This window comes from Amorphotheca resinae (genome assembly GCF_003019875.1).
Source record: "Amorphotheca resinae ATCC 22711 unplaced genomic scaffold M430scaffold_7, whole genome shotgun sequence".
Lineage (NCBI taxonomy): Eukaryota > Fungi > Ascomycota > Leotiomycetes > Helotiales > Amorphothecaceae > Amorphotheca > Amorphotheca resinae.
The window spans coordinates 197,473-225,057 of NW_020194477.1; the positions used below are offsets into that span (position 1 = coordinate 197,473).

The 27,585-nt window shown below is 48.5% G+C and overlaps 14 protein-coding genes across 14 annotated transcripts; 9 read left to right on the forward strand and 5 right to left on the reverse strand.

Annotated features, from left to right (window-relative positions):
• The first annotated feature begins 106 nt into the window (after positions 1 to 106).
• Positions 107 to 1,432, forward strand: M430DRAFT_42558 (hypothetical protein). The gene is made up of 2 exons (XM_024867565.1): positions 107 to 999; positions 1,045 to 1,432. The coding sequence occupies exons 1-2, from the start codon at positions 389 to 391 to the stop codon at positions 1,412 to 1,414; spliced, it is 981 nt and encodes a 326-aa protein (XP_024720051.1). The 5' UTR covers positions 107 to 388; the 3' UTR covers positions 1,415 to 1,432.
• A 943-nt stretch (positions 1,433 to 2,375) lies between these two features.
• On the forward strand, positions 2,376 to 5,035 carry M430DRAFT_42559 (hypothetical protein; the record flags this gene model as incomplete). Its single annotated transcript, XM_024867566.1, has 3 exons — positions 2,376 to 2,493; positions 2,666 to 2,880; positions 2,955 to 5,035. The coding sequence occupies 3 exons, from the start codon at positions 2,376 to 2,378 to the stop codon at positions 4,962 to 4,964; spliced, it is 2,343 nt and encodes a 780-aa protein (XP_024720052.1). The 3' UTR covers positions 4,965 to 5,035.
• A 372-nt stretch (positions 5,036 to 5,407) lies between these two features.
• M430DRAFT_103387 (glycoside hydrolase family 128 protein) lies at positions 5,408 to 6,419 on the reverse strand (the record flags this gene model as incomplete). The annotated part of the gene is made up of 2 exons (XM_024860862.1): positions 5,408 to 5,741; positions 5,860 to 6,419. 2 exons carry the CDS (start codon positions 6,417 to 6,419, stop codon positions 5,408 to 5,410), a joined length of 894 nt encoding a protein of 297 aa, XP_024720053.1.
• A 1,028-nt stretch (positions 6,420 to 7,447) lies between these two features.
• On the forward strand, positions 7,448 to 8,850 carry M430DRAFT_28327 (hypothetical protein; the record flags this gene model as incomplete). The annotated part of the gene is made up of 4 exons (XM_024865775.1): positions 7,448 to 7,512; positions 7,565 to 7,745; positions 7,797 to 8,370; positions 8,423 to 8,850. The coding sequence occupies 4 exons, from the start codon at positions 7,448 to 7,450 to the stop codon at positions 8,848 to 8,850; spliced, it is 1,248 nt and encodes a 415-aa protein (XP_024720054.1).
• Positions 8,851 to 9,236: 386 nt separating this feature from the next.
• On the forward strand, positions 9,237 to 10,436 carry M430DRAFT_35308 (hypothetical protein). The gene is made up of 5 exons (XM_024866715.1): positions 9,237 to 9,403; positions 9,525 to 9,555; positions 9,634 to 9,646; positions 9,819 to 9,888; positions 9,967 to 10,436. Exons 1-5 carry the CDS (start codon positions 9,392 to 9,394, stop codon positions 10,114 to 10,116), a joined length of 276 nt encoding a protein of 91 aa, XP_024720055.1. The 5' UTR covers positions 9,237 to 9,391; the 3' UTR covers positions 10,117 to 10,436.
• Positions 10,437 to 10,702: 266 nt separating this feature from the next.
• M430DRAFT_50921 (hypothetical protein) lies at positions 10,703 to 12,434 on the reverse strand (the record flags this gene model as incomplete). Its single annotated transcript, XM_024868176.1, has 4 exons — positions 10,703 to 11,400; positions 11,445 to 11,588; positions 11,644 to 12,104; positions 12,154 to 12,434. 4 exons carry the CDS (start codon positions 12,432 to 12,434, stop codon positions 10,703 to 10,705), a joined length of 1,584 nt encoding a protein of 527 aa, XP_024720056.1.
• A 586-nt stretch (positions 12,435 to 13,020) lies between these two features.
• M430DRAFT_245597 (hypothetical protein) lies at positions 13,021 to 14,410 on the forward strand. Its single transcript, XM_024865090.1, has 4 exons — positions 13,021 to 13,296; positions 13,346 to 13,526; positions 13,581 to 13,791; positions 13,843 to 14,410. Exons 1-4 carry the CDS (start codon positions 13,206 to 13,208, stop codon positions 14,308 to 14,310), a joined length of 951 nt encoding a protein of 316 aa, XP_024720057.1. The 5' UTR covers positions 13,021 to 13,205; the 3' UTR covers positions 14,311 to 14,410.
• M430DRAFT_245588 (hypothetical protein) lies at positions 14,347 to 15,943 on the forward strand. The gene has a single exon (XM_024865089.1). The coding sequence runs from the start codon at positions 14,511 to 14,513 to the stop codon at positions 15,765 to 15,767; it is 1,257 nt and encodes a 418-aa protein (XP_024720058.1). The 5' UTR covers positions 14,347 to 14,510; the 3' UTR covers positions 15,768 to 15,943.
• Positions 15,944 to 16,169: 226 nt separating this feature from the next.
• M430DRAFT_19537 (hypothetical protein) lies at positions 16,170 to 17,561 on the forward strand (the record flags this gene model as incomplete). Its single annotated transcript, XM_024864099.1, has 3 exons — positions 16,170 to 16,612; positions 16,668 to 17,427; positions 17,496 to 17,561. The coding sequence occupies 3 exons, from the start codon at positions 16,170 to 16,172 to the stop codon at positions 17,559 to 17,561; spliced, it is 1,269 nt and encodes a 422-aa protein (XP_024720059.1).
• Positions 17,562 to 18,238: 677 nt separating this feature from the next.
• On the forward strand, positions 18,239 to 19,049 carry M430DRAFT_19538 (hypothetical protein; the record flags this gene model as incomplete). The annotated part of the gene is made up of 4 exons (XM_024864100.1): positions 18,239 to 18,389; positions 18,439 to 18,497; positions 18,549 to 18,667; positions 18,755 to 19,049. 4 exons carry the CDS (start codon positions 18,239 to 18,241, stop codon positions 19,047 to 19,049), a joined length of 624 nt encoding a protein of 207 aa, XP_024720060.1.
• Positions 19,050 to 19,382: 333 nt separating this feature from the next.
• Positions 19,383 to 20,312, reverse strand: M430DRAFT_28331 (hypothetical protein; the record flags this gene model as incomplete). Its single annotated transcript, XM_024865776.1, has 1 exon — positions 19,383 to 20,312. The coding sequence occupies one exon, from the start codon at positions 20,310 to 20,312 to the stop codon at positions 19,383 to 19,385; it is 930 nt and encodes a 309-aa protein (XP_024720061.1).
• Positions 20,313 to 20,680: 368 nt separating this feature from the next.
• M430DRAFT_103523 (hypothetical protein) lies at positions 20,681 to 22,250 on the reverse strand (the record flags this gene model as incomplete). Its single annotated transcript, XM_024860865.1, has 6 exons — positions 20,681 to 21,016; positions 21,069 to 21,492; positions 21,545 to 21,674; positions 21,724 to 21,907; positions 21,957 to 22,080; positions 22,171 to 22,250. The coding sequence occupies 6 exons, from the start codon at positions 22,248 to 22,250 to the stop codon at positions 20,681 to 20,683; spliced, it is 1,278 nt and encodes a 425-aa protein (XP_024720062.1).
• A 210-nt stretch (positions 22,251 to 22,460) lies between these two features.
• On the reverse strand, positions 22,461 to 23,666 carry M430DRAFT_140692 (hypothetical protein). Its single transcript, XM_024862676.1, has 2 exons — positions 22,949 to 23,666; positions 22,461 to 22,900 (listed from the first exon to the last, which is right to left on the reverse strand). The coding sequence occupies exons 1-2, from the start codon at positions 23,569 to 23,571 to the stop codon at positions 22,627 to 22,629; spliced, it is 897 nt and encodes a 298-aa protein (XP_024720063.1). The 5' UTR covers positions 23,572 to 23,666; the 3' UTR covers positions 22,461 to 22,626.
• A 149-nt stretch (positions 23,667 to 23,815) lies between these two features.
• Positions 23,816 to 25,972, forward strand: M430DRAFT_66922 (hypothetical protein). Its single transcript, XM_024869257.1, has 3 exons — positions 23,816 to 24,521; positions 24,570 to 25,795; positions 25,844 to 25,972. The coding sequence occupies exons 1-3, from the start codon at positions 23,966 to 23,968 to the stop codon at positions 25,919 to 25,921; spliced, it is 1,860 nt and encodes a 619-aa protein (XP_024720064.1). The 5' UTR covers positions 23,816 to 23,965; the 3' UTR covers positions 25,922 to 25,972.
• Positions 25,973 to 27,585: the final 1,613 nt, after the last annotated feature.

The following is a 27,585-nucleotide window of genomic DNA, read 5'->3' on the forward strand; positions in this document are numbered from 1 at the left end:
CCCTTCGCACTCGACCGTCTGGGCTGTGTCAATAGGTTTGCTCTCTGTATCATCATACCATGAGTGGTCTGACTACATCCTCATGTCCTCCTGTTCCTGATACCTTCTCTCTTCTCCTTCGGAATCTCTCTTCTCATGCCTCTTATTTCACTTCTCTCAGGCCCGCAAACAAAACATTGCCTCGTGCCCTATTCCTATCTTCTTTCTGGGCAGGCCCCTTTCAACCACCTTCTTTTCTTATTAGCTTATTTTTTATATATGCGTGGCTATTGCAGCAGGAACAACGGCCATTCTTTATAGTAACCGCCGGCCGGATTAATAGCCTCCTCGTTCTATTTCGTCTCTGCCGATCGCTCTTCCATCACTCTGATACATCGGCCACACAACGATGATGATGTGGGTTTCCACCCTATCATCCCTACTTCTTCTGAGCCCGGTCTACGCAGATATTCTTGGGGATGCAGCACAATACATTCGAAGGGATGGCTCGGTGGAGGCAAAGATGAGGCGGTATGTGGATTCGATCGTGGAACCTATGGAGAGGAGACAATCGGCGACATCGACGACAACCGGTTTGAACACTACATCCAATTTGAACATGACACAATGGGATGCCCAGACGATGGCTGCTTGCACATCGGCATTAGAGACGTTGAATGGCGTTGCAGATAATCCTTCTGGGATGGCTGCCTGCTACAATCTACCGTATTGGGATAACAGCACTGGAGTTTTCCAAGCCGATCTTCGATTATTCATGATCTCCCCGCCATCTGGAACCTTTGCCAATATCTCGACTCAAAATGTTAAGGTTGGGTTGTCGTATGACGGAGCAACAGTATCTGCTGTAAATACTTCTTCGTTGACACGTCGAAGGGATGAAATCTCTCTGATCTCATGGCCACGCAACGAGATGGATAGGAGAGAATCACCAGCCCCAGTGATGGCTCAATCTTATTCGTTTGTTGGACAAATAAGCCAGAGCTTTCTGGGCTCAAACATGTATGTACCTTCTCTCTATTTGGGAGGTGAAGCTAATCATCGTAGTTCGACTATAAAGAAAGTCCTCGTACCAGTTGTCACATTGAGCGCGGTCGATCCCCAGGGACAACCAGTCAACACCTCACTGCCATCCACCGACGCAACATTCGTCAACGGCGTATTTTCCAAACAAGTAGCGATAACAAAAGCTAGCGTTGTACCTCCGATGCAAACCCTCGTTGTAGCTTCCGATGCCCCATTCGTTGTGCCCGGCCTCCACATCCTAATCTTCCCCATCGGTGGAATCATCACTGGTATTTGGGCCGTTCTCTTCATTAGCACCGTCGCATACGGCACAATTGGACGCCTGCAATTCAAGGATCATTATCGACGGCGAGCAGCACGAGCAGCGAAGGCGGGTTTGGCTAGAATTTAGGGAGGGATGGGGTTATTTTTGTATACAATATAGATTTTTACAATAATGCTTGTTTGTATTCTGGGATGGGCGAGTAAGATATTTGGGCTAGAGAACTTGTCTCCTTGACGGAGTCCTGTGAATCAATGTATCATGATAAGGAGGTATCCATAAACTATTCTGATCTTTACTCTCGTGACAATTAGGTTATTCACTCGTCTACAATAACATGAGCGAATACATAGGTATATTCGTATCAGTCTGCACAGCACCGAATACTTCTCTGTTCTCGGACTTGCTTCCCAGTTTCTTTCCAAGGTCACGTGTTATCTCACGTGACTAACCGCTAAACCCACCACCAAATGGTCGTCTTCAACTTCCATCCCTATCAAGGAGCGAGTTCTCATTTCTAGACACATCCATCAACCTTTCCTACTACTACCCTCGTTCATATTGCCAAGCTTTCCCCTTAGGTTTCAGAGTATCGTCCGTCGCTAAAGTGCCCAATGCGCCCGTGCATAGATATGAAGCAGCGTTGAAACAGTATGAATCAGGCGGCCTGATATCTCCTGGCGACACTTTCGGTTTGTAGCCTTCTCCCTGCTGGTGATTCAATCTGCGAAAGTTGCAGGATGAGTTTCTTCTCTATTCTTTTTCATTGTCGGTGTACGGGGTACTTTCCCGACATGTTTTGCTTTGTTTGGCTTCATTTCCTGGCTTTTGCCCCCTCCTTGATCGATTCAAGTTAGGGGTTCAGAAAAGAATTTGGCTTATTATTATTGTCGTCTGAAGTCTTGTTTCTTTCTCTAGTTGTATATTCTTTGTTCTTAGACGATTATATTCTATCAGGAGAGGATTGTGTTCCTTGATCGCTGTCTGAAGACCAGTTTCTTTTCTCACTTTTTATTCCTTGCCCCTGGAGTTATATTATATTATATCGGTTAAACCTTTTGCGAGAAGATATGCCATAAGGGAGACAAGAATGGCGGAAATCCTGAACGTCTCCGATTTGGTAGTCCACCTACACTCCAACATCGACGCTATCCACTCCGCAATTCAATCCCTCACAGACACCTCTTTCCACGATGCCGAGATCTCACGTTTGGAAGCAGATCGCGAGGCCCAACTTTTGGCACTGAAGATCCAACATGAATCGCTGAGCAAACAGCTGGCAGATCGGAGAAAGAAAGAGGGGGAAGTCTTAGCTGAGAAGAGGAGAAAGGAAGAAGAGGAGAAAGGAAGAAGAGGAGCTAATGGAGAGGCGGAGAATAGAAGATGAAGAGCGTGAAGCTAGATTTCAGAGGGAGCAGCAAGAGAGAGAAGAGGTGTTGAAAGAGGAAAATCGGAAGATGGAGAGGGAGAGGCAAGATAGGGAGAGGGGTGTAATTGAAAGCGCTGAGATAGAAATGGAGAGATTGGAGCAAAAGATGGAGAACAGGGTTGATGAGGGGAAGAGAATTTTGAGGGAACTGGATGAGAAGCGGAAGGTATGCTGCTCTATTCTCTTGTTTTTCCTCTCCCTTTTCCCCATCGAATTTTGCTGATTTGGAGATTCGAATAGCAAATTAATAGACAAATTGATGAAATTCTCAATACACAGTCTGTGTTTCCGAAGGTTCAATTCAAAAGTCGGACCAAGGCAGGAGGATTAGCATCACAAAATGTTAGCGGCATGAACTCTGCGAATGGACCTCCGAATCAGAAAAGGTCTTCCAACAGTCAAACCAGCGAAGGAGAAACTCCCGCGCCGGGTGGGTTTCCTCTTGATCCGGTGCAGCAGGCTGCAACAGAGCCGACTGATGAATCACGACGAGAAGATCCTATGCTCGATCGTTTGTGGAGTATGAAGACATATCGAGAGAGTGGACGGCATCGCGATGACCCGATGATTAATCGTCTGTGGGCTGCCACCAGGTATCGAGACGATCCAATGCTCGATCGTTTATGGAAAGCTACCAGATATCGAGAAGATCCTATGCTCGATCGCCTATGGGCTTTCATCAGGTATCGAGACGACTCGATGCTCGATCGATTATGGAACGGGGAGAAGTATGTGAGCGAGACATACTGTGAACCCGCGAGCAATGATCCCATGATCAGTCGGTTGTGGAATGGCGAAAAGTACGGAAGCCAAGTTTACTTGCATACAGCAACCGTAGTTGATACAATGATCGATCGTCTTTGGAATGGGGAGAGATATACGGAAGAGTTTCGAGCACCTGCTTCTGAGAAAATCCAAAGGACAATTCTATCCCAAGATGACCCCACACTCAGTCGACTATCCAACTGGGACAGATATAGAGACGATCCAATGCTGAGCCGATTATGGAACGGGGACAAATACGGGAGCGAACTACGTAGATCATCTTCGGATGATCCAATGATCAACCGATTATGGAATGGGGATAGATACGAATCCAAGAGTCACACGAGTGAGCTCCACGCTCCAAACCTGGTTCCAGAGGTTCCACTGACACCGGTCAACAAACTCCATCTACAATTTCCAAAGAACGCAAGCACTAGTGAGATCTCTCACCTCGGTCTTGAAGAGTTGCCAAACACTAGTGGCGATACAAATAATCCATTCGAGGATAAAGAATATGAATTTGAGGATGCACGAGACAGTTTTGGAGACAGTAATTTATCCTCCATGCCTGCATCATACGTTGCCGCAAGATCTGGGCAATATCCTGATCCTGGACTACCAACTACAGCCAAAGCCACATCTGGACTCCTTGACTACTCTCAAGATGATGAGACTGACTCTATTCAACTCCCTCAGAGGCATTCCGGACTTTTCACCTCGATCGTTGATGCTTTCAGAGCCGATATTCCTCTCGCCAGTCAATTTCGAAGGAGCCAGGTATATACCAGTGTGCCCGCTGATGATGATTTCGATAGCTACGGGCAGCGTCCCTTAGACTACTATACCCCAATGGGTCGATATGCCCATTTCGAAGAACCACTCCCAGAAAACCCTTACCAAGACTACGAGTCAGAAAGAGGACTTCCCCTCCGCATCGACTCGACAGTCCGTACTTACCCGCATTCTGACGTGGATTCATCACCCGCTACGCCATCAAACGGCCCTTCTAGTCCATTCCAAGAGATTGTACATGAGCCTGCAATTCAAGAATCGTGGTCTCCTCCGCGCGAAGAGCTCCAAGAGCACAGGGAGCTGAAGCCCCAGGCCTCACCCCCGAGGAGGGATTTCAACACGTACCATCCACAAAGCTATCCCTCGTATATCCCTCCTAAATCGAATCTGGCCCATCAAAGTACGGAAGAATCGCCTGCGAGCCTCAGATCATCGCACGACGGGACTTCCCCCTCACCACTCCCTACCCTCCCCAGGTCCACTTTCGGCAGCCGCTCGAACCATACCATGACCCAAAGTCCGAGTTCCCTCTTCCAGAAAACGCGCGGCTTGTTCGAGTCCATAACTACGAAACCCCCGTCTTCGCTGCCTCGCCCTGCGCTGCTCGATGGAGAGGAGATTGTCCCTCGTTCACTAGATTCGGATCCTAAACCGCCGTCGCCGGCTTTTGCACTCCCGGCTTTGGCGAGGTGAGGTTGTGGATGAGGAGGAGAAACCGGGAAGGAGGAGGAGATGATGATAAAGAGCGGTTATCTGTCACAGGTACGGTAAATATAGGTATCTCATAAGGATACCTTCGTCAGACTGTATGATTTCATTTGTTTTGAATTCCAGGAAATCGAAGACTCACGAGACATTATGTATCTTTCGTATCTCTTCACTATATACATCCATATGTATGAATGAAATCCCCCTTTTCCTGGATTCAGGAATCGTGACATGATTCCATAGAAGAGAGGTATTAGGAATCCAGAAAGGGAAAATAAGCCGCTATATACGCCAATACCGGGTCTATATCACGCAACGCCTTTCCTTGCCTTTTATGCATATCCCACCCACCATATCTATCATCAGTACCTATCTATCCCGGTATATATATAATCCCCTCCGCAGCAAATCAATCCCATCCCATCCCCTCACAAACCCAGGCCCAGCACCCCCAAGAGCAGTCCCCATCCCACCCACACCCCAGGCCACCTCGCCGCCGCCGCCGCACTCGGGATATTAGTCGTTGCCTTGCCCCCAAGATACCAGGAGCCGATATCTGTCAGTTGGCCTTTCTGCGTCAGCATCGCGGCGTTGGGGCCCACGTTCGAGTCGTCGGAGCGGAAGGCGCCGAAGTAGGAGTAGCGCTCGATGGAGCTGAGGCGGTCTAGGTACTGCGCGGAGGTGTTGAAGAAGGATTGGGTGGTCGCGAGCGATTGATTGTTCAGCGCGTATTCGGTTACCCAGATGCTGGTGTTTGGGAAGCTGGTACTGTTTAGGGGAAGAGTTTTCTTTTGTTTTGGTTTTTGTGGTGGGTTTTTTTCGGAGGGGGGGAGGTCTTGGTGGAGAAGGGAAAGAGGACAAGAAGGAGAAGGGAACATACGTAGCAGAAACCTGACCCAGATGGCTGGCCAGCCCTTGGAAATCCCCGTACCAATGCACGGGAATGAAGTCCGCGGTGCAGTTCGTGCCCTGGCTTGTACAGTTGGCGAAGAACTGCTGCAGCCACGTGAAGCCCCCCGGGCTGCCAGTGACAGCCGGTGCACCGGTCCTGATACCCATCTTGCGCAGCGGTTCGACTTCCTGGATCCAGGTCTTGGCCGCGGCCGCGGGTTCGATGTTGCTCCCTCCGTAGGCGGACGAACTGTCCGGCTCGTTGAACGTCAGCACGTGGCTGATGTTGGTCCCGGATGTGGTGAGTGTGGTGATCTCGGTGAGGAAGGACGTGTCGGAGAGACCCCACAGCATGGGCACGAATTCGAAGTCGGATTGCGACTTGGCGGATGAGTAGACGGGGGATGGCTGGACGCCGTAGTTGTAGTACCAGGTCAGGTCGCTGCCCGACTCGATCCAGATCTTGTTGTCGTCGGGATACTTGGAGTTGGGGACGAAGACGAGGCCGCGCTTAGAGGAGCGTTGGAAGGTTGCTTGGGCGAGGGCCATGGGGAGACACATGGCGCCGAGAAGGAAGGGAAGCTGCATCGTGAGGATTGAGGACGAAAGTGACGCGACTCGACTGAAGAGCTGGTTTCTTCCAAGTCAAAGCAGGGTTTGCCTTTTCCTCACTCGAGGCTCCAGTGGGATTTATTCGGAATTGAGACAATAGATACTGGCAATGAATAGTTCAGAACTTCAGATGGGGAGACGATGCGGCAACGAACAGAATGCTAGAATTGAACGAGCGACCAAAAAAAATTAGGAAGAATTTCAGAATTAATGGTGGGAAGACGACGAAATGGAGAGGATAAAGAAGTCAGTGGCAGCTGAGCTGCAGCTCGTAAATGCGGTGCAGAAGTGGAAATATGGGAATGCTGGTTGGCATGGCCAGGGCCCAGAGCGCGGGATGTGCCCCGGGGTCCAGGGTTAGACGGGATGGCATGGGAGAGAAATCAAGATAAAAATAGCCACAGAATAGGAGAAAAGGAGAAAAGGAGAAAAGGAGAATAAGATACGAGAACCTTGTCTCTTCGCCGAGAGTGAAAGAGCTGCGTGAACTGCGTGATCCGCATCGAATGAGGGTCGTGCTGTGTCTTTTCATGCATAGCTGTTGCAGGCCGAGGAACAGAATTAATATTCTGATTCCCTTCCGCGACCGTTCTCCGCGGCTCAACAATATAAGGATCATGATCATAGCCAGCCCAGCAGGTATTGTTGACATGCTCGACATGTATATATACATTATAAGGTACCTACCTATACATAATATATCCTCGACATCTAAATTAAATCCGTCCAATCAGCCAGCCTCCAGGTTCACGTGATGTGATAACTAATCCCCGCCCGCTCGGTTCGACGTTGGACCTCGGCATCTCCCCCCGCCAACTCCAGCTCCAACTCCAGCCCTTTTACCCCGAAAGAAAGATCTCAAAGGCCTCAGATTCCCTCCAACTCCTCCTCTCCCTCTCCTTATTCCTATCACCTCGATTATCTTAATCCACCACGATCCACCCCCCCCCCCCCCGTCCTCCAAAATGACCGAAAGACTCAGCTCTATCCTCAAACACCTGACTCCTGGCTCCTCGGGACTAAATGCCATGTAAGTCGTCTACCGTTCCGCTCAGGACATCCCAATATGCTCATCATTACAGCACCTCCAAGAACGCCGATGATATTGTGATCACCCTCGCTATCCGCACTCCCTTAGCCAAGGGCTTCAAGGGGGGATTCAAGGACACCCCGCTCGATTACATCATCTACTCTCTGCTGAAGAAAGTCGTCGAGAAATCAAATCTCGACCCCAGCCTCGTAGAGGATATCTGCTGTGGTAATGTACGTTTCCGTGCCTTCATATCATCACTCGACCAATGCTTATCTACGTAGGTCTCAGAAGGAAAGGCAGCATACGTCCTCCGTGCTGCAGCCCTCGCCGCCGGGTTCCCAAATACAACCGCTGCCTCGACCGTAAATCGTTTCTGCTCCTCCGGTCTTAAGGCCACCCAGGATATCGCGAACCAGATCTCCAACGGCTCGATCGAAATTGGTATTGCCATGGGCGCAGAGTCGATGTCCGCCGGTGGTGACCGTCTGGAGCCATTCCATCCCGAGATTCTGAAGAATCAGGAAGCGGCAGATTGTCTGCAGCCCATGGGACAGACGAGTGAAAATGTTGGCAAGGATTTCAACATCACCCGGGAGATGCAAGATAGATATGCCGCAGAGTCATATAGGAGGGCCGAGATTGCGCAGAAGGCTGGCTGGTTCGATGACGAAATTGTGCCCATCGAGACGGACGTTAAGGATCCAAAGACTGGGGAGGTGAAGAGAGTTACCCTTACAAAGGATGAAGGCCCAAGATGGGGTACTACGTATGAGGGACTCAGCAAGATCCGACCTGCATTCCCAGCCTTCGGAGATAAGTCTACTGGTGGCAACTCCTCTCAAGTCACTGACGGAGGTGAGTTTACACTTTTATCCCTTGTCTGACCCGAGGTACTGATATATGATAGCTGCCGCTGTTTTGCTCATGAAGCGTTCCAAGGCCATCGAACTCGGCCAGCCCATCCTCGCCAAGTTCGTCGGCGCTACCGTTGCTGGTCTCGCCCCACGAATCATGGGAATTGGCCCCTCCATTGCCATCCCCAAGCTCCTCAACAAGTACAACATCACCATCGATGACTGCGACATCATCGAAGTGAACGAGGCTTTTGCCTCCATGGCCGTCTACTGCAGAGATGTCCTGAAGCTTCCATACGAGAAGATGAACCCCAGAGGTGGAGCGATTGCTCTCGGCCACCCGCTGGGAGCAACGGGTGCGCGACAGATCGTTACGGGTCTTAGTGAGGCGAGGAGACAGAAGAAGAAGATCCTCCTGACGAGTATGTGTATCGGGACGGGACAGGGTATGGCGGGGTTGTTTGTCAACGAGCAGTTATAATCTTCTACTCGATATTGAGTTGTATATAAAATGGGTGCAGCCTGCGACGGGAATCAAAAATGTTAGTTTGATGGGTATGGAATCCAATGTTTCCGGCTCCGTTTCCATTCCAGCCCAAGCAGGATAAAAAGCAGTTGAATACAACATTCCCTCTACGCTCCCCCTTTCACATGTTTGAATTCATACATCACTCATGCCCACCTAATATAATATAAATCAATCAGAAAAAGCCCATAGATCCATGTCTTCCCATCCCAAATCTCCTCCAGACCCCTCACCCACCCCGCATCTCCACCGCCTTCCTCATCCGCGCACCGCTTCCTTTCTGCCGAGCCGATGACGACAGGAATGTTCGACTTCACTTCACTTCCATCTCTCTCATAGCACAGCTTCATGAACAGATCCCGACCACCGCGCTATTGGGCGATTTAGATTTCATTCTCCATCTGTTGATTGAGTGATTGACCGGGCGTTATTGAAGAAGCTGAAGTTAAAGAAAGGGCGAAAGAGCTTTAAGACAGAAAGAGTGTGAGAAGGGGATATGGTGCAGAGGGTATGTATTTATTTGATTTCCTGCCCTCTCTTCCTGTTTCTTTTTATTTTTATTTTTATTTTTTTCCATATTTAAAAGTATGGAATCGTTGGAGGCTTGTCGAACTGATGATCATATATAGATTGCATTCCGCGTCCATGGCCGAGTTCAAGGTACGAGGGTCTCGTCTTGTTTGATGCTAGATCAGACGGGAGAATACTGAGAAGTCGCATGGTGATTTCACTGGATAGGCGTTTCGTATCGGTATGTGTACCCGTTTTTCTTTTTCTTTTACGATTCTATGTTCGTCCTGTCTAGGGTACCTATGAAAAAGAGGAGGGGAAAGGAAGGGAATAAAAAGAGGAGAAGGGGCATAATGGATTTATAAACAGAAGAAACAAACCATCTATCTACATAGATACTAATCCAATCCCAGGTATTTCACCCAAAAACGCGCAACCGAATATCGAGTTACGGGCTGGGTACGGAACGCCTCGGGCGGAAAAGTAGGTACCTGCCTATAATAATAAACCCGTTACCCCCGCAAACCAACGGACAAATAGCTTAAAACTCAAAAATCATAGGTAGAAGGCCAAGCCCAAGGATCCGAAGATGCGCTCCAGAGACTATTCAGAGATCTCGAGAAAGGACCTCCGCTCGCGGTCGTCGAGAAGCTAGAGAAAGAGGTTATTGAGCCGAAGGAGGGGGAAAAGGAGTTTGTCGTTACTAGGTGAATGAATGGAACAGGTGGTTTTGAGCTAGTGAGGTTTGAGAGAATATTTAGGTCCGAGCAGAATAATCCTCTCATGTCTTGAATCTCGTATAGCTATCCTGGATTCTTGTGTATAAGGGGTATCAGTCATTCGAACGTTACCGTACCTAATTTATTAGGTCTTATACTTCAGGGAAGGGGGAAAGAAGGAAGGAAAAGTAGGTACACATTGATATACCAGAAAGGAGCAAAGTGCTTGGATGGCTGTGTGTCCTTGAAACATAGTATTATAAGTCTCGTTAAAATCTTCGAAAACTACCATCTTCTTCAACTGGTTGGGAATAAATGGTTCAAATAACCACTTGCTACCTATAATATGGTGAACTCGGTATAGGCCTCATCGTATGCGAGAGTTCCTTGAAGACTTGCTCTCATCAGTTAAATATTGGTCTAGTTATACTGATAGGGGTTTGTGAGAGTAATCAGAATTAGAGACTAGTTATCTCCTGAGCTCCTTCGTCCCCGTAATAGCCACCTAACTGTTCCTTACTATAGACATTTGCTATATATCCAACTGTCAAGACTCAAGCCCGATATAGAACCATACATTATGATCTATTCGCGTTAAGCATCATCTGCGTATAAAACTTCACGGCCTCGATATGCTCCTTCATACCCAATTTCTCATCCACTGTATGCACGCTCTCCCTGCCCTCAATCCTCGACGGCGTAAAGCGATAAATGTTCCTGCTTAGGTCCCAGTAGAACTTCGTGTCCGTATTGCCCGTCATCACACTCGGCGCCACAACTATGTCCTCACCGAAAACCTGTTTGATCGTGCCACTTAGCATCTTGTACGCATCGGTATCGTAAGGACTGGTGGGCGAGGGGTTGAGAGGTTCGTCGAAATTCGAGAGGGTTATCTGGCCTAGGGAGGAAGTGGAGGTGTTGCCGGAGATGTCTCCCCACGCGTTGAGGGACATGGGGAATTCGGGGAGGATTTGCGAGCCTATGAGGGATTGGATGTTGTTCCGGACGGCGGAGACGTGGCTTTCGACTGCGATGCGGTGGTTGATTACGGCGTAGACTTTCTCCGGGAGGGCGTTGATCTTTATGCCTCCTGAGACAATGTCGACTGCTTGAGAGGTTTGCATGAGATAGCGGTTGAAAACGTCTTTGTCCGCGAGGTAGTTGGCTACCTTTTTGGCCGCTTTCTTGCTCTTGAGTGCTTTTTTGATGGTTTTGCGTAGCCAGGAGCTCATTTCTGGGCCATATTCTGCACCGCATTGGAGAGTAGTAAAGTAGGCTGTAAAAGTTAGTAGTGTTTGAGACAAAGGAGGGCGTACTCACGATTGGCGGGGGTTAAGTCGGGTTGATACGGGTGATCTTCGATGGCGGTGACAATCCGAGACAGAATTCCAATACTAGAATGATCTGGTGGAACAGATGAATGTCCTCCAGCTGTTTCAACAGTGACCTTGACATCAAAGTAACCTGTTAATCTTCAGTAAGAGGGTATCTCAACGACCGGAAGACAGTAGAGACTCACCCTTCTCGCCCAACCCAGGCAAAGCGAACATAGCCCCATACATCTCCTGGATTCCCAACCCGCCTTCATCAATTATGAGTTCAATCGAATCCTTCCCTAGAATTTGCAAAAGATAGTCTGCAATATGTTTTGCACCGTGCCATCCAGATATTTCCTCATCAAATCCAAAACCTGCCATTATAGTCCTCTCGGGAATGAAGTCTTTCTCGAGCAAAGTCTCGAACGACTCCAAAATTCCAATAAGATTGTTCTTGCAATCTGCTACCCCACGGCCCCATACGAACTTGCCATCGTAGTGCGCCGAATATGGAGGATACTTCCACTTGTCTGCAGTAGCAGGAAGAACAGGAACCACATCCTGGTGCGCCATGAATAGGTGCGGCTTCAAGGATTCATCTTTGCCCTTCCACTCTATGAGCAAGCCATAGGTATTGATAGTTGTGACGTTAAGCTTGGAGTATCTATGAGATGTCAGTTCTAATCGTTGAGATTTTAGAGCGGGGGTCTTACACAAGAGGGAACGTCTGTTCCAAATATGCATGGAAGTCCTTAAAGATGTCCCATCTCGAATCCTCTCCAACTTCTCCCATATCATCAAAGCTCTCAGTAGGAATCTGGACTGCTCCCTGTAGCCTTTTTAGGCTCTTGTCAAAGAATCCACTGCTGTCAACAACATCCTGGACCTCTTTCTCCAGCTCCCCTCTCTCGATCGACGTGCTATTAAATGCGGGATATTGTGGACAAGCTGGTAGATCAGAATGTGCGTATTGCGCACCTTCATACCTGGTCATATGTGCAACAGTAAATCCTAGAATCAGCGTGGCTAGAATCCCCCAGATTGCCCACTGCCAGGTTCGCCGGCGATTCGATCTGGCATGATGCGAAGCCAATGGAGTGATCTCTCCTCGTGGGAGCAGTGTATAGTCAGTCTTTTCCCCTGCCATCTTGATTGCAGATTGTGTGTCCAAGATCAATACTCGGATTATATGTGAGGGAGAGAATGGAGAGAATGAACTCATGAAAAACGGAATGGTGACATCGTCGATAGCTCCCGATTCGAGCTGCACCCCCACCTTTCACTCTTATCGCCCTATCGACTCACCGACCTACCTATTACAGTACCACATCCTTGCTATCGACCAAATCATTGTCATTTTCACGATTTATAAAGGCATCGAATATGTTCCTTAGACTCTCCTTCACAGCTCGGGTTTCATTTCAATATCTTCCACTTTTCACAGAGCATCAAAGCCCGAATCTACGACCCGAAGCAGTTGCAAGTCATGATGCCAGTTGGAGTGTTATCTCCTTTGAAGGACTTAGTAAAATTTCTTCCTCTTTGTGTGTCTTGTGCTTTGCAAACTTAGACAACGCAGTCATTGTTGAGCTTCCCAGAATGGATGAATTTAGCTAGTATCCTCTTTGTTCATATCCGCATGCGTGTATTCGTTGTGCATTTACCAGAAACCCCGCCACCTTAAAGGACTATATATTATCCTAATGAGAGCGGCGCATTGAGTTGAAGCACCTACCGCGTAAGGTACATATTTCTGTTTTTCAAAATGGTTGAGCTTACCACGTTTGCGAGGAAGTATGGCGTGAGGCCAGAACACGAAGATCAATGGGGACTTTTCTATCTATATGGAAAATCAGGTATATTCCCTCTGGCTAAGGAAGGGTTGTTGTTAAGAAGGCATTCTAGGATATACCCCAACTGTAGCACAGAATATCCTCACCACAGCTTACGAGCAAGACATTGAAGAGAAAAGGGAATTGTACCAACGTGATTGTCTACTTTTCGGTTTCAACGCAAGAGAACTAGAACTTATGGGAGCCCTGCCAGATCCAGATGCGCAACCAACTGTCATCACAGGGCCTATACAGTGCGTATTCCCTCTTCTCAAGGCTCAAGAAGCAGAATTCACTGACAAAATCAGTCCCATTCTTGACCGTGATCGCTGGGAGCCTTACAGGCTTTTTCGATCAGAGTTATTGATGGCACCGCTCAACCTACCAGTCGAACACTATTCCCTTGGAAACGATAACACAGGAATATGGGCTGCGAGCAATCCTGTAGTATGGCGGGTCCTAGACCCTGTTCTTAGATTGGTGACCAAGTTTCTAAGCAATTTCCACGTTCTGCCATGGGTACAATTCCACCCGTGCATTTGGACTATCCTATCTAACCCCCCTTTGTAGCTACATGCCTTCTTAACTGGAGAATTTAAACGGGTGCCCGAGCATCTTGATACCCGATCAATGGAAGATAAGCAGAGGGACGGTCCCGTCTGGACCTTCAATCGTCGAAATCCGCCCCAAATATTTGACCAGACAACCATGCAAAACACATTGAAGTATCTTGAGAATCTGGGGAAAAAATTGTCCCTGGGTATCTCCAAAGGCTTTTGTGATCCAAGGACGAACATAGAAATACCGGGCCAGCGTTTCTTGTGTGCTTGTGCAACTTCATCGAGGTTCCCGAAGCGAGATAAACTCGACGAGTTGGAAAACGTGGAAATATATATGTCCCATGAGGCATTAGAACCGCTTCTTAGAAATGATATGAGCCCCTCTGAGATTCTCGCTGAACAGTTCGTCCTTGCCGCTTCTTTCTTACACGAGATTGGAGTAAGTTGTCCCCCTCCCCCAGCACTTCCTCTACGCTAATAAACATTAGCACGCAACCAATCTGTCACTGGCTGGCACAGCTCCCTGGATTAATAACCACCATGAACCTTATTATGAAAGTGAGGTCTTCTCGGAGCTAGGGGCTTCTTTGGAATTAAATGTGAGTTTCGTAATTTACTCCAGGCTTGACCAACTAACAAATATTCCTAATGTAGCTATTTGGGGGCGTCTTGACTCCGATGGTGCGAGAATTTCCCCGCGTAAACATCCCGCGCCTAGGAATATTTTTAACGTCCTTCCCTAGTAAGGAATTCAAACTCCCGAAGGCATCGGCTTTGGACATGTATATTGGTGGCCTTGATAATTTGCCAGACCATGCGACCTACATCCCTATTATCTCGAAATATTTTGAGCATATACAGCAGGATTCGTTCTGGGATTGTGCGGTGGGGGGCTGGGGATTGGATATTGTCAGACCATACCAGCATTATGGATTTGCGCATACCTCTTCGATATACTCGTTTGGGGGCCAGATTTACTGTGCAACCCCTGGCCTAGCCGACTCTGTCTGGAGGGATAGCATTGAAAGGGTAAATAAAGACGTGACTATGCTCATGAAAATGAACAAGGAAGAGCTTGAGGCTTACACACTAGCTAAGCAGCTCGATGCAGAAGCTAATCGGCGGTCAGAACAAGCAAGATTCCGAACAGAACGGTCGAAACTTGCACAATCGATAATAAAAGCTCTGTCAGACGTCGAAGAGACGTGGCGAACGGGTAATACAGACTTCGAGGTACAAAAGGAAAAAGAGCTCCTCAGTCTGTTATCAAAGGAAGCCGAAGAACAGACCAAGGAAGTGCTCGAATTCGTGAAGGTCAATGGAGTTCATGATCCAAAATATACGGAGCACAAAGCGTTTCTCAGAAGAATGAATCGGCACCTGCGCACAATGCTGTTAAAATTTAGAACGTTTGCAAAGGAGGACAAAGAACAGCCATTTCAAAAACTTGTCGAGAGAATGACGGCGGTCCTCGAAGCATGTTCCGTGGTTCTGCAAGGGGGCTTGAATGGAGTCATGCCGGCAAATATCGAGGAGTTCATTCAAAACCCTACGAACGATGCACAGATATCCGCGGCATCCTCGCTGAACGACCATGAGGATGTTGAGATGCAGGAGGCGGAGATAAATGTGTCAATGGAGCAGGCAAAGACTGCAGTTGAAACAAATGACCAGAAGCTTTGCTCCAGCATTGGGGCAACTCTGCTCCACAGCCTGAGTCTGAATACCTTGAGTCTAGCGATTGCTTGCATCCTTCTGGCTCATGTCCAAACCGATATACGAAGGGCTTCATACGCCGAGAATGGCGCCTCGCTCCTCGAAAAGTTGAAGGGAAGGACGTATGATCGAAATACTCTTGCATTTTGGGGGGATATTGTGAATACGGTACGTGCTAGCATCAAAAACGAGGCAGTTCTGGCACCTTGCGGAAGGTAGAGGAACAAATCGACAACCTTGGCACCTGTCAGTGCTGTCAGCTCCTGTATTTATAGATATAGGATTAAGAGTTTTGTACAGCATTTGGTATAGAGAGAGAAGAGCTATTGTAGTAGATACCTACCTACCTAAGGTAGGTCGGTAGGTAGGTAAGGTAAGGTTAGGTAAGGTAGGTAAGGTATCTTAGGTACACGAAATTAGGAGCTGGTCATGTGACTAGTACATTACATAATAGGGCTCGGCTAGCTAGATATATGCCCACCATGAGGCTTACTTCGCTCTTAATAATACAACCGTTCCACACTCCATCCACCCCTCCTTCTCCACATCCCCGCTCTTCCTGTCTGGGTAATGAACTACAACAACACAACATCTCCATTTAATTCAAGCTCTTCAGACACCATGGACCCCTTTTCCTCTCGAGACTTGCCGGACTTGACACCTCTGCGGTCGCCAATGCCATCATCGTCATCATCATCGTCATCATCATCGTCATCCTCTCGCCCACAGTCCGCAGGATATTTCTCTCGTGCACCCCCACAGCGCGACCTAGGACCCCGCAATCTTCTAACGCCACCCGACTTGTCCGGCGCTTCGATTCCGAGCCCATCTATCAACCCTGTGCGAAAGATCACCCCGCCGGAAGAACATCTTTTAGTAGCAGAGGATCGATTCCGACAAGCAGAGAGATACGTCGAAGAGTACAGAGCCTCGATGAAACCTGGTCCGGGACGGGATCTACCCCGTCCTCTAGAGGACTACGAGACTCCCCTTCGCATCAAGATGCCAGTGGGTGATTGGATCAAGTTAGACCAGAAGTTGAACCCAGAGGAAAACGATGACCCGTAAGACATCTCTTTCTGTGATCAGAATTCTTACTAATTAAGGTAATTACTTTAGATATCCTCGTCTATCGTACAATGCCGCGACATCAACCGTGATTGTGGAATGCATGCCAAGCCCACTTCATCAGTCCATCACTTCACTCCTAATTGATGAATTCATCGAGTCCAGAACAACCCTTTCCCGCGATCTCAAAAGGCAGACACGTGTTTCGTGGGAGACAACCTGCAATAAATTTGGTAGTGAGTGGGCAGGGTCTCGTAAACGACCCGATCTTAGCATTGCAGTACGTGATACGAGTGGAACTCCGAGGCTGAAATGGGTAGTTGAAGCTGGCTTATCAGAGACATACGACCAATTGGTAGAGGATGCGCGACTTTGGTTGGAAGGTCATCTTGAAGTTGCTATGGTTATACTTGTCAAGTTTTGCGAAAGCCCGCGATATCGATGTCCAGTCCCGAAGACTCAAGATCCAGAAGAGCTAGGCATTCCTTTGGACGTACTTGAGATTGATAGAACAGAAGTCACTATGGAAGGACAATTCGGGCCTGCTACGTACAAAGGACATAAGTGGGTGGGAAAGATCTCTGAAGTCTTTATGGAGACCTGGGTTCAGGATGCAGGTGGAAGGGCGGTGCGACGAGGCAATCGGGAAGACCTCTTACAAGCTGGTCAACTTCAACTATCTTTTGGGAATATCTTGCCTCCTGGTTATCCTCAGACGATTACTTTGGACTTGAATGAGTTCCATAATGGGTTGAAAGAAGAGATACAGGAGTTGGCTGCTCACAGATGTAGGGAAATGGTCAATGATTGGGTGAAGAGAATGGGTGACGGACAAAGTATAGGGATTATCAGCCATCACAAATGACTGACTCGGAATAGCTGGTTGCTGTATCCAGAATGAAGAGCGAGGCCAGTGTTCAAGCACTTGGTGAGCAACTTCGCTGATATTTGGCAATGCTCCTTGTTGGACGATTACCTGATCGTGCTTTGCCTTTGTAGATTAGTCTGTAAAGAATAGCTTACCTTGAAATATCTTCCTCTAACAGGATCCATCTATCCTCTGCTGCATCTCACATCACGTGACGCCAAGACTCGGGAGCATTGTGCCAAAAACAGCAACATAGGCGCTATTTTTTTTCAGTCTGTGGTCGTATGTACCTATCTGGGTTTCATTGTTTTGGGTAGATATGGAGAGTGCTGTAATAACGGGGTCAGGAGGAAGATATTTGTATCTGACATTACTCTGTATGTTCACTGGCTATCGTGCTACCACATACCTCACATCTGGCCGAAGTATACTCCTGCTTGACCACAGGACGAGTGTCACCAGTCCTGTAAAGCGAAGCATACCCCGAAGCACAACTTCGAACGTACGAAAATCCCAAAATCCCCGGATTCTGGGCTTTCACTTTCAACGCCATGGGGTAAAGACGACAAGCTTCAGGTGGATTCAGGTACCCGAAAACGTCTCGTCTATCTAAGCGAGGCCGACGATTACCCGGATAATCAGGAATGACACGCAGCCCCTGAGTAGATCACGTGCATCGTTGACGACCTCCCCGCAACTCTCCAACTCCCTCAATCCAGACAATCAACACAATACCTGACAACAAACACGCACAATGGCAACAACACAGGCATACCCACCCGGAGGAACCTTCCTCGACGCCATAAAGAAGTCCTTCGCGGACGTGCCGGTCGACAAAGAGAAAGACAATGCCATAGCCACCACCGAGTTCTTGGAGGCCGCCGAGTCGCTGACCACATTATTCGGTACCTCTTCGTCCTCTGCCGTCCCAGGGACCTGTACTAACGGCAGCAGATGTCCTTGGCTCCATGGCCTTCCAGCCCGTCAAGGCTGACATGCTGGGGAATGTCAAGGTTTGTGTATGCTTGAATCGAGAAGGAGGAAGCCAACTAACGCACGCCCAGAAAATCAGGGACAGACAATTAGCGGCACCAGCCGAGTCCATGACTATCCAAGATCTCGTTCTCAACGAGTTGAAGACCAAGAAACACACCGCCACCGAAGGCCTGGTGTGGCTTGTCCGGTACGCCCCCTCCTTTGCCCTCCCCGGCACACCGCCCCGCTTCAACCATCAAATTCCGTGCTAACTAGCTATTCCTGCAATAATCAGCGGATTGGATTTCACCGCCATTGCGCTCTCCCAGAACATCGCATCCCCGACCGAAGAACTCTCCGTCTCTTTCCGTAATGCCTACGGCAACACCCTCAAACCGCACCACTCCTTCATGGTGAAGCCCATCTTCAGCGCCGCCATGAGCGCGTGTCCTTACCGCAAGGACTTCTACACAAAGCTGGGAGAGGATCTGGAGAAGGTGATTGCCCAGTTGACGGTCTGGTTGGCGGCGCTGGAGAAATTGCTGGCGATTTTGAAGGCCTTTTTGGACAGGAAGGAGGCGAAGTGGTAGATGATATGGGTGGGGTTAAACCATATTTGGTGCGAGTGCATTCATGATGGCATTGAAGAATAGGTACAGAGGGGTTATGGACCAGTGCTCGCAAATACATCCGTGGTTCTGAGCAATTCGGTATAGATTGTCATGCGTAGTAGAGCGAACTATCTTTCTGCCACTGCAGTTTCAATGCCGCAGGGGCAAAATCATGGCTATATAGTAAATCGTACACTCATTATGATATCGGCTGTAAGTATAAAGAAAGCTCTTCCCACATACAGCTCCTCCGAGTCTCAATTGGGTCACTAAACCCACAGACCTTGGGTTTCTCGTCCATTCCATTCCCAATTATAAACGCATGAAAACTCCAGGCGGCCTTACGCCCATAAACGCGCACGTCTTCCTAAACCCATACCTAACATCCCCTCTAATAAACCTCTTTCTCCTCACCCGTGCCAGCTGCACACAGGTATCCAGATCGAGTCCCGGGTACTCCATGACTAGGAACTGGGCCATTGGTTCCAAAACCCTAGCCAACTCATCGCTAGTGCTCTCGACGACCTTTAGACTTGTGCCATTTTCGCCCGGCCAGACACTTGTCCTAAACCTCGTCTTTCCCTTTTTCGTGGTATCCACTGCCAGCGTCAAGACCTTGAGGTCGGGGAATATTTCTCGAAATCGAGGCTTGGGGGCATGGCCTGCCCTGCCAGCAAGCAGTGTGATCAGATGTGCGCGATCGGCATCGAGTGCTATATTATGCCATCCCGTCATAACACCGGCGCGATTCGTCTGGTCGTCGTCTAGGAGCATGAATGCCATGTACAAGCCCATCAGTGTATTCAAGAACAACGTGTCGCGCTCCGGAGAGAAATAGAATTGCCGCACACCCTTCGAGAGGGAGGACCGCGCGACATAGCTCATGAGCTGATAGTGCTGCAATGTAACCCGTCGCGATTCCTGGCAGACGGACAAGAGGACCGGTGGGGTGGAGTGGTTGGATCGGAACATCATCTTGCCATTCTCCAGCAATTTGACGCAGGGGTGCAGTTCATGGACACGCCCATCAGGCAGGGCCGCTTCCCAGATCAGGAGCCGGATCTCGACTGGCAGGTCCATGAGTTTGTGGAAGCGCCGCGTGAATTTGTTGGAGATGGCGGTTTGTAGCTTGGCGAGCGATCTGCTCTGTTTCGGGGGAGGGTTGTGGTGCGGCAGGATTCGAGTCTCGAGGGAGGGCTCGGCGATGGGGAGGATGGCGGGATGGCCTTGCGGTTTGGACATTTCGATCGTGGGCTTCTGGAGGGCGGGCAGTATGGTTAGAGATGGGTACGTACGTACTATCGCGAGAAGCGCTCACCATGTGTGCTTTGCGGCCAGGCAAGGATTGTGGGATCGATCTTGGTAATCTGAAATGCAGCCCACAACGATCAAGACTTTTGAATCCAGAGATGCGATCGGAAGTAGAGGTTGAGACATCGGAGACAAGATCGTTGCTAACGTTGGTGAGGTGGGGTTGGCTTGAGGTTTCTCGCGAGTCGCAAGGCTGCGATGCTTCCTGGCGCCTTAACTAAGCTGACCCCGCCGCCGACGACACAAGGCCGGACATGTTGATACGGGATTTTCTTATTGATAGATATTTGATGAATCGTTTATTTCATTGATTCCTCTGATCTCCTCTTTATCATCCCACAGAAGCTTTCAAACAGCACGCTATCATGGCCTTTTAGCCATCTAACAGTGACTTTGACACCAGCCTCCCCTACTTCTTCTACCTGGATCTTAAAGCCTAGAGCCATATCTTCATCTTCATCGATACCCGTATCTTCGGCCCGTCCAGCTTGCCTTCGGGCGGCACGGGACCATACAGCCTTCTCGCTGAAACCAACTCCCGTAGAGATGTTGGGTTTCCACATCCACTTCAAAGGGAGTTGAGACAGTGCGTCATTCAGATGCCGACCAACTTTCGTGATGTCCGCTCCATCCAGCTGGAAAAGGTCAATCATAATGATTGAAGTCCAAAGTTTCGAGTTGACTTACCATTATCACATATTCCGATGGGAATGGCAGCAATGCTTTCGGCAGACTGTTTAATCCCCTCGCAACGCTCATCTTAGGTCTCAAATCCTCAAAGCTCCAGGCAATTCCCCACCGCCTGGTCTTACTACCCTGGACAAACTCCGTGACGGCGTAATTCCCGACGCCCTTGTCTCTCAGTTTCTGTACCAGGGTAGCCACACTTGATAGTTTCCCTAGCATAGAGGTATACCATTGAACTCTATCTTGGAGAACCAGACTCTCATCTATCATTCTTGAAACAAAGGCAACTTCTCCTCCGGGCGTGACCATCTCGGTCTCTGAACCCGTGCAGGCAGTGAACGCTGGTCTTTGCTTCGCCGTTGCCGAGGTCAGCATATCGGCTTTGGACTCGTAGAATGGTGGATTGCACATGCTGAAGTCGATGCTGAAGAAGTCAGTAGAGGCTTATTGAAGGACTTTAATGTAGCATGTTGTACTTCTCAAATTCCATAGTATCAAGGGGCAATAATGGACCGTCAGGCCGGGTTTTGAGAAGCTTGACCCGATTCTGAAATGCATTTGCATCCACATTTTGCTTCGCAAATTGTAGACTCTTGTCGTCGATGTCTACGAGTCAAATTAGTAGCTGTAGGAAGTATGATTAAGTTGGAAATACCAGTTCCAGCAAATCTCCATTTCGGTCGCTGTGCACAACCTAAAAGGGGATATATGCAACTCGCCCCGGTCCCAATGTCAAGACCAAGAACCTGTCTTTGGGGATCATAGGTGTCGGTGTATGCATCACTGGTCGTGTCCAAGAGGCTTTGGATCCATAGCAAGTAGTTCAGACGATTCGGGACCTGAATTTCATCAGTCACCGGATTCAAATCAAGACGCATGAAGACCTACTGGTGGGCAGAGCCGGTCAGGAGGGAGCTCGATTTTGAGTTTAAAATCTCTTCTGAGTAATGATTTGGTGAGTTGCTGAACAGATTCAGGATTACTGAAATCAAGCTGCCCGTTTGGCTTCAGACTAGCATATGGATCAGCGAACGAGGCAAACGACGAGATATGATATGGGAGAGGTGCGAGAATCACTATCTACCAGACGTATCTTACATACACTCTAGCAAAATCTGCGTCCTGTATCGCCAGGGCTGCAAAATCGATGTCTTCCTTGTAGGGATTACCGACGCTCGTCATGTTGGAGAGAATCGCGGGCTTCACATGGTGCATGCGATGTCAGAGGAAGTCTAAAGTTTAGATAGTGTGCGTTTGATACCTAAATAAGAAGACAATAACTACTCCTCGAACACCTTACGTTGCATACCTGGCCGTTGCAACCTTGAGGCTTCGAGATGACCAAAATTTTGCTTCACTTTATTGGCACGTGATCTATTACACAATGGAAAGCCCAGAATCAAGTAGTTCCTTTCCTTAAGGTATTCATTTGCGTTTCAATACACAGCTAGGAGGCCTTTTTTCATTCATCTCTTTCTTTTCCTAATTATATTCACTTGTTTCCTATTTGCCTAGAATGTTCACCGCCAACTCCATAGCTCGAAAGTGTTATTTTAACTCACCGCTCTTCTCCTTCCTGTGATTTTAGCTTCTTCGTCGCTGGACCTTCGTCATCGGGCTCCGCAGTGGGAATATCAGGCACTTCAACTTTCCTTTTATCCCCCTCAACCTCCACTTTGCTTGTATGGTCGTTAACTTCTGTCTTTTTGGCATTTTCTTCATACTCTACCTTTGTGTCTCCTTTGCTCTCTGGAGCTCCATTCTCTGCAGATTCCCCTCCTTTAACGGTCTCCCACTCTTCGGCTTCAGACTCAGTTGGTGGAAAAAAATGCCTACCATGTGTCAGTTGGATGCAATATCGAGGCCATCGATATACTCACGGCAGCCAATGGTTGTATGCGTCCACATCCTTCTGTGTAAAGGTGCAAAACACCACTTTATCCAACTTATCACCATCCCCACCCTCAAGGAACTCCTTTACTGTTCGGATAGCAACCGGTGCCGCATCATTACTGGGATAGCCATAAACCCCGGTGCTCAAGGCACTGAAGGCAATGCTCTTGCACTCGTTCTCAACAGCTAGTTTCAAACTTGTACTGTAGCACCCAGCCAAATCCTCCTCGCACTCCTTTACGAGATTTGAATCGTAGATTGGGCCGACAGCGTGAATAACCTTTTTGCATGGTAGATTGTAAGCCCCTGTGATCTTGGCTGAGCCAGTGTCACAACCCCTCAATTGACGACACTCCCTCAACAACCCGGAGCCGGCAGCTCGATGGATAGCACCATCAACTCCCCCTCCGCCAAGCAACGAGTTATTAGCAGCATTGACAATGGCATCAATTTGAAGCTTTGTGATATCTCCTCGATAAAGCCCGATGCGATCATTGAATGGTTTGAAGGGTTTCGGGGTTGCGGTGGCGGGGGCAGCAGGAGGCGCGAGCTTGTTGATGCGGTAGAGAAGCGATACCGTTGGTACCTCGGCAGCTGGTATGATCGTCATGATTAGTTTGATGGCAGACGTAACTCCTGTTATATATGTCTCTTCTTCTGGACAACGGAAGATTTCCAGGATTCGTTTCAAGGACTTGTAGAAGTAGAAGGCTACATGGCTGTCATAAGGCTGTCATGCCATTTTGGAGTGGGGCTTTAGCGAGAAGCTCAAAATCCTAGCCTCGTGCTACGTGTAAATACCGTAAACTGTAATAATAAGAAAAGTTATTGCTACAGTATCAGCCTCCTTGACTCACGCCTTTCGCACTCGTACCTCTCTGTCGTTCCGCAACTCAAGATCGAACGCTGCCATAGCATACCGTCAACACTGTCGACAGAACATCTGCGATTCCCCCAGAACCTCGACCACATCCACCGCTCAATTACCCCGCACGTGCCCAATCATGGCGGACGCCGTCGCTGGGCAAGTAGCCAAGCTCCAGCTGGATGAAGAGACTGGCGAGATGGTCTCGAAAGGGGAGCTGAAGAAGAGACTGGCCAAACGGGCAAAGAAGGCAGCTCAAGCCAAAGCCAAGGCAGAAGCACCAGAAAAAGCACCTGTCGCACCCAAACCGAAGACCGAAGAGGCAAAAATTTCCGAACCCACGAACATGTTTGCCCAAGGATGGCTCGATGAGGTATATAAGGAGAGGCCAGTAAAGCCTGTGGTAACGCGGTTTCCACCAGAGCCCAATGGATATCTGCATATCGGCCATGCGAAGGCTATTGCGGTCAACTTTGGTTTCGCGAAATACCATGGTGGGAAGTGCTATTTGCGGTTCGACGATACCAATCCTGAAGCGGAGGAGGAGAAATATTTTACTGCGATCAAGGAGATGGTGGAATGGCTCGGGTTTAAACCTTACGCTGTTACTTACTCGAGCGACAACTTCGATAAACTATACGAAAAGGCGGAGGAGCTTATAAAATTGGGCAAGGCGTATGTTTGCCATTGCGGGGGTAAGGTCACATACAAGTTGGTCATTTGAAGATACTGACAGCTAGCAGATGCTGAGATCAAGGCCCAAAGAGGAGGAGAAGCACGAGGTCCTCGGTTTCGATGCGCACACGCCGACCAAACGCCTGAGCATAACCTAAGTGAGTTCCGAGCAATGCGTGACGGGAAATATAAGCCAAGAGAAGCTTTCCTAAGAATGAAGCAAAACATCGAAGATGGTAACCCTCAAATGTGGGATTTGGCGGCATACAGAATTTTGGATGCCGAACATCATCGAACGGGTCCCAAATGGAAGATCTATCCTACATACGATTTTACGCATTGTCTGTGTGATAGTTTCGAGGGAATTACTCACTCCCTCTGTACCACCGAATTCATCCAATCAAGAGTATCATACGAATGGCTGAATAAGACTCTTGGAGTATATGAGCCTATGCAAAGAGAGTATGGTCGTCTGAACATCACGGGAACCGTCCTGTCGAAGAGGAAGATCATGAAGTTGGTCACTGAGAAGTATGTTCGAGGCTGGGATGACCCAAGGCTTTACACTCTCATTGGAATCAAGAGACGAGGTGTTCCTCCTGGAGCCATTCTTGAGTTTGTCAATGAACTTGGCGTTACGACTGCTCCAACAAACATCCAACTTGCACGCTTCGATCAAACCGTACGAAGATATCTCGAGCGCACCGTTCCTCGTCTTATGGTCGTGCTAGATCCAGTTCCAGTGGTAATCGAGGATGCCGAAGAGATGGAACTTGAGATCCCATTCTCGCCAAAGATTCCAGAAATGGGCAGCCACAAGGTCAAATTTACAAAGACGGTTTATATCGAACGCAACGATTTCCGAGAGGTTGACAGTCCAGAATACTTCCGGCTTGCCCCGGGAAAATCCGTTGGTTTACTTCAAGTCCCCTATCCGGTCAAAGCAGTTTCATTCACGAAAGATGGCGACAAAGTCACAGAAATCAAAGCCGTCTTTGATAAGTCAGGAAAGAAGCCAAAGACATACATTCATTGGGTTGCCGAAGGATCAAGAAATGTCGAGGTCCGGATACACAATTCCCTTTTCAAGTCCGAAAAGCCCGATGATGCGGAAGGTGGTTTCATAAATGACATCAATCCCAACAGCGAGGAAATATGGCCTCATGCCATGATTGAATCGGGATTCGACGAGGTGAAGGCTCGTGCTCCATGGCCAGAAGCCGCTGGAGAATCTGAGCTTGGAAAGGGAGGTCTTGAATCCGTTAGGTTCCAAGCCATGCGTGTGGCGTATATGGTAAGCTCGTTGCCCAATGATAGGAGATATAAAGCTAATTGTTTGTAGGCAATGGATTCGGATAGCACGGATGACAAGGTGATTTTCAATCGCATTGTCAGTCTGAAGGAGGATGCTGGGAAGTAGGATGAATCAAGCGGCCATGTTTCTGCATTGAGGAGTTCTTAGAGCGGAGGCATGTTTGGAAGCCCAATTAGACGATAAAATGAAGACGATATCCGGGTCAACAAGTAGATCAAATGTGCTTGAGTCAACATGTTTTTCAGGCCGTTGACTGGTTCGTAGTCACAACTCCTGTTTGGAAAGTGACGGGGGTCAACCGCCCCGTTTCTCCCGATGCTGAGTTCTTTTTCCCTTCCTCCCTTCCTCCCTTCCTCCCCCCCTTCTCTCTTTGCTTCCACCTTCAACATCTACATAGTAAACCTGTGTTCAAACCCTCCAGAATGACAAAACACGCCGAACAGTTCACTTTCGAGCAACTGTACGTGGATCTTCCAAGTCTGAGAGGTCGATACTTCATCTTGAACGTGCAGAAAGATGGGAGTTATCAAGTTGAACTACGCCAACGACCATGGAATTGTGACAGTCAAGCAACCCTCGATGAAGTACACAGTGTAATTGACCTCTCCTGCAGAGGGAGAGAAAAGACTATCACCCGACCAATAATACCATGCAAGGAAAAGGGGGGGCGCCAATGACACAGTATGCGCGCTCCCACACACTAGCAGAGTTGGATATATTATTGACAGTGATAAAGGAAGACTTCAACTCCGGTTGGTCATATATTGAATGTGAATCAGCAGCAACTGCATGTGAAACAAAAGCGGCTGAGAAGGAAAAGGCAGCAAGGGAACATGCATCATCAGACGGAGGTCACTTCCTTACCGCATGATGCGCCTTTAACTACTAGTCAGCGTAGCGGCCAATGTCATCGCTTTTCTCTCTCTTTCTCTCTTTCTCTCTTTCTCTCTTTCTCTCTTTCTCTCTTTCTCTCTTTCTCTCTTTCTCTCTTTCTCTCTTTCTTTTCTCTCTAGCTTAAAGAAATTCTAATAAGGGCGGCTTGAAGGACGGAGTGGATACTCAATGAATGAAGGCAAAGAAAAAATGGATGTGAACACTCAATATTGATGAGCGGTGAAGGTGGAGGTGAAGGCTGAGAGTGGGTAGAAAGGAAGGACAATGCTCGGAGGGGAGCCTAAAGAGAGAGAGAGGGAGAAGAGGTGTCGAATAACGTCCTGAGTATCAACGTCCCGAGTATCAACGTCCCGAGTAGGGGCCTCGTCTACAGGGAACCACTGTGCTGCTATCCTTGCTTTGGCCTTTGATGCCTTCCGGATTTCGGTCTACGAAGGCATGGTGTCAGACGGGAGAATCGGACTCGATTGAAGAGTGAAGGTAAGGGTCTAGAGAGGCTATATAAGGTATACAAAAGTGGGACCCCTTAACCGATGGCATCATGTGACCTGAATTTCACCGGAGTATATAACGAATGAATGTTAGTAAACATCAGGGATAACGTCCGCAAAAAAAGACATACTGATAGTATCCAAATGTAGCAATGGACAGATAAAGTGAAGTTAAAGTTAAAGTAACTCGGCCGAGTAGGCGATAATGATAACACCACCCTCGACAGCCTTGAGAGCCTTGGACAGCGCAGGTAGCTCTACAGGTAGCTTTACAGGCTCTTAACAGGTTAATAGTATAAGGAAAAGGAGTTCCCCTACAAACGGGTATATAGCGGCGTTTTAAAGGGCATATAACGGGTTGGATTAAGGCTCAAATCAGGGAGT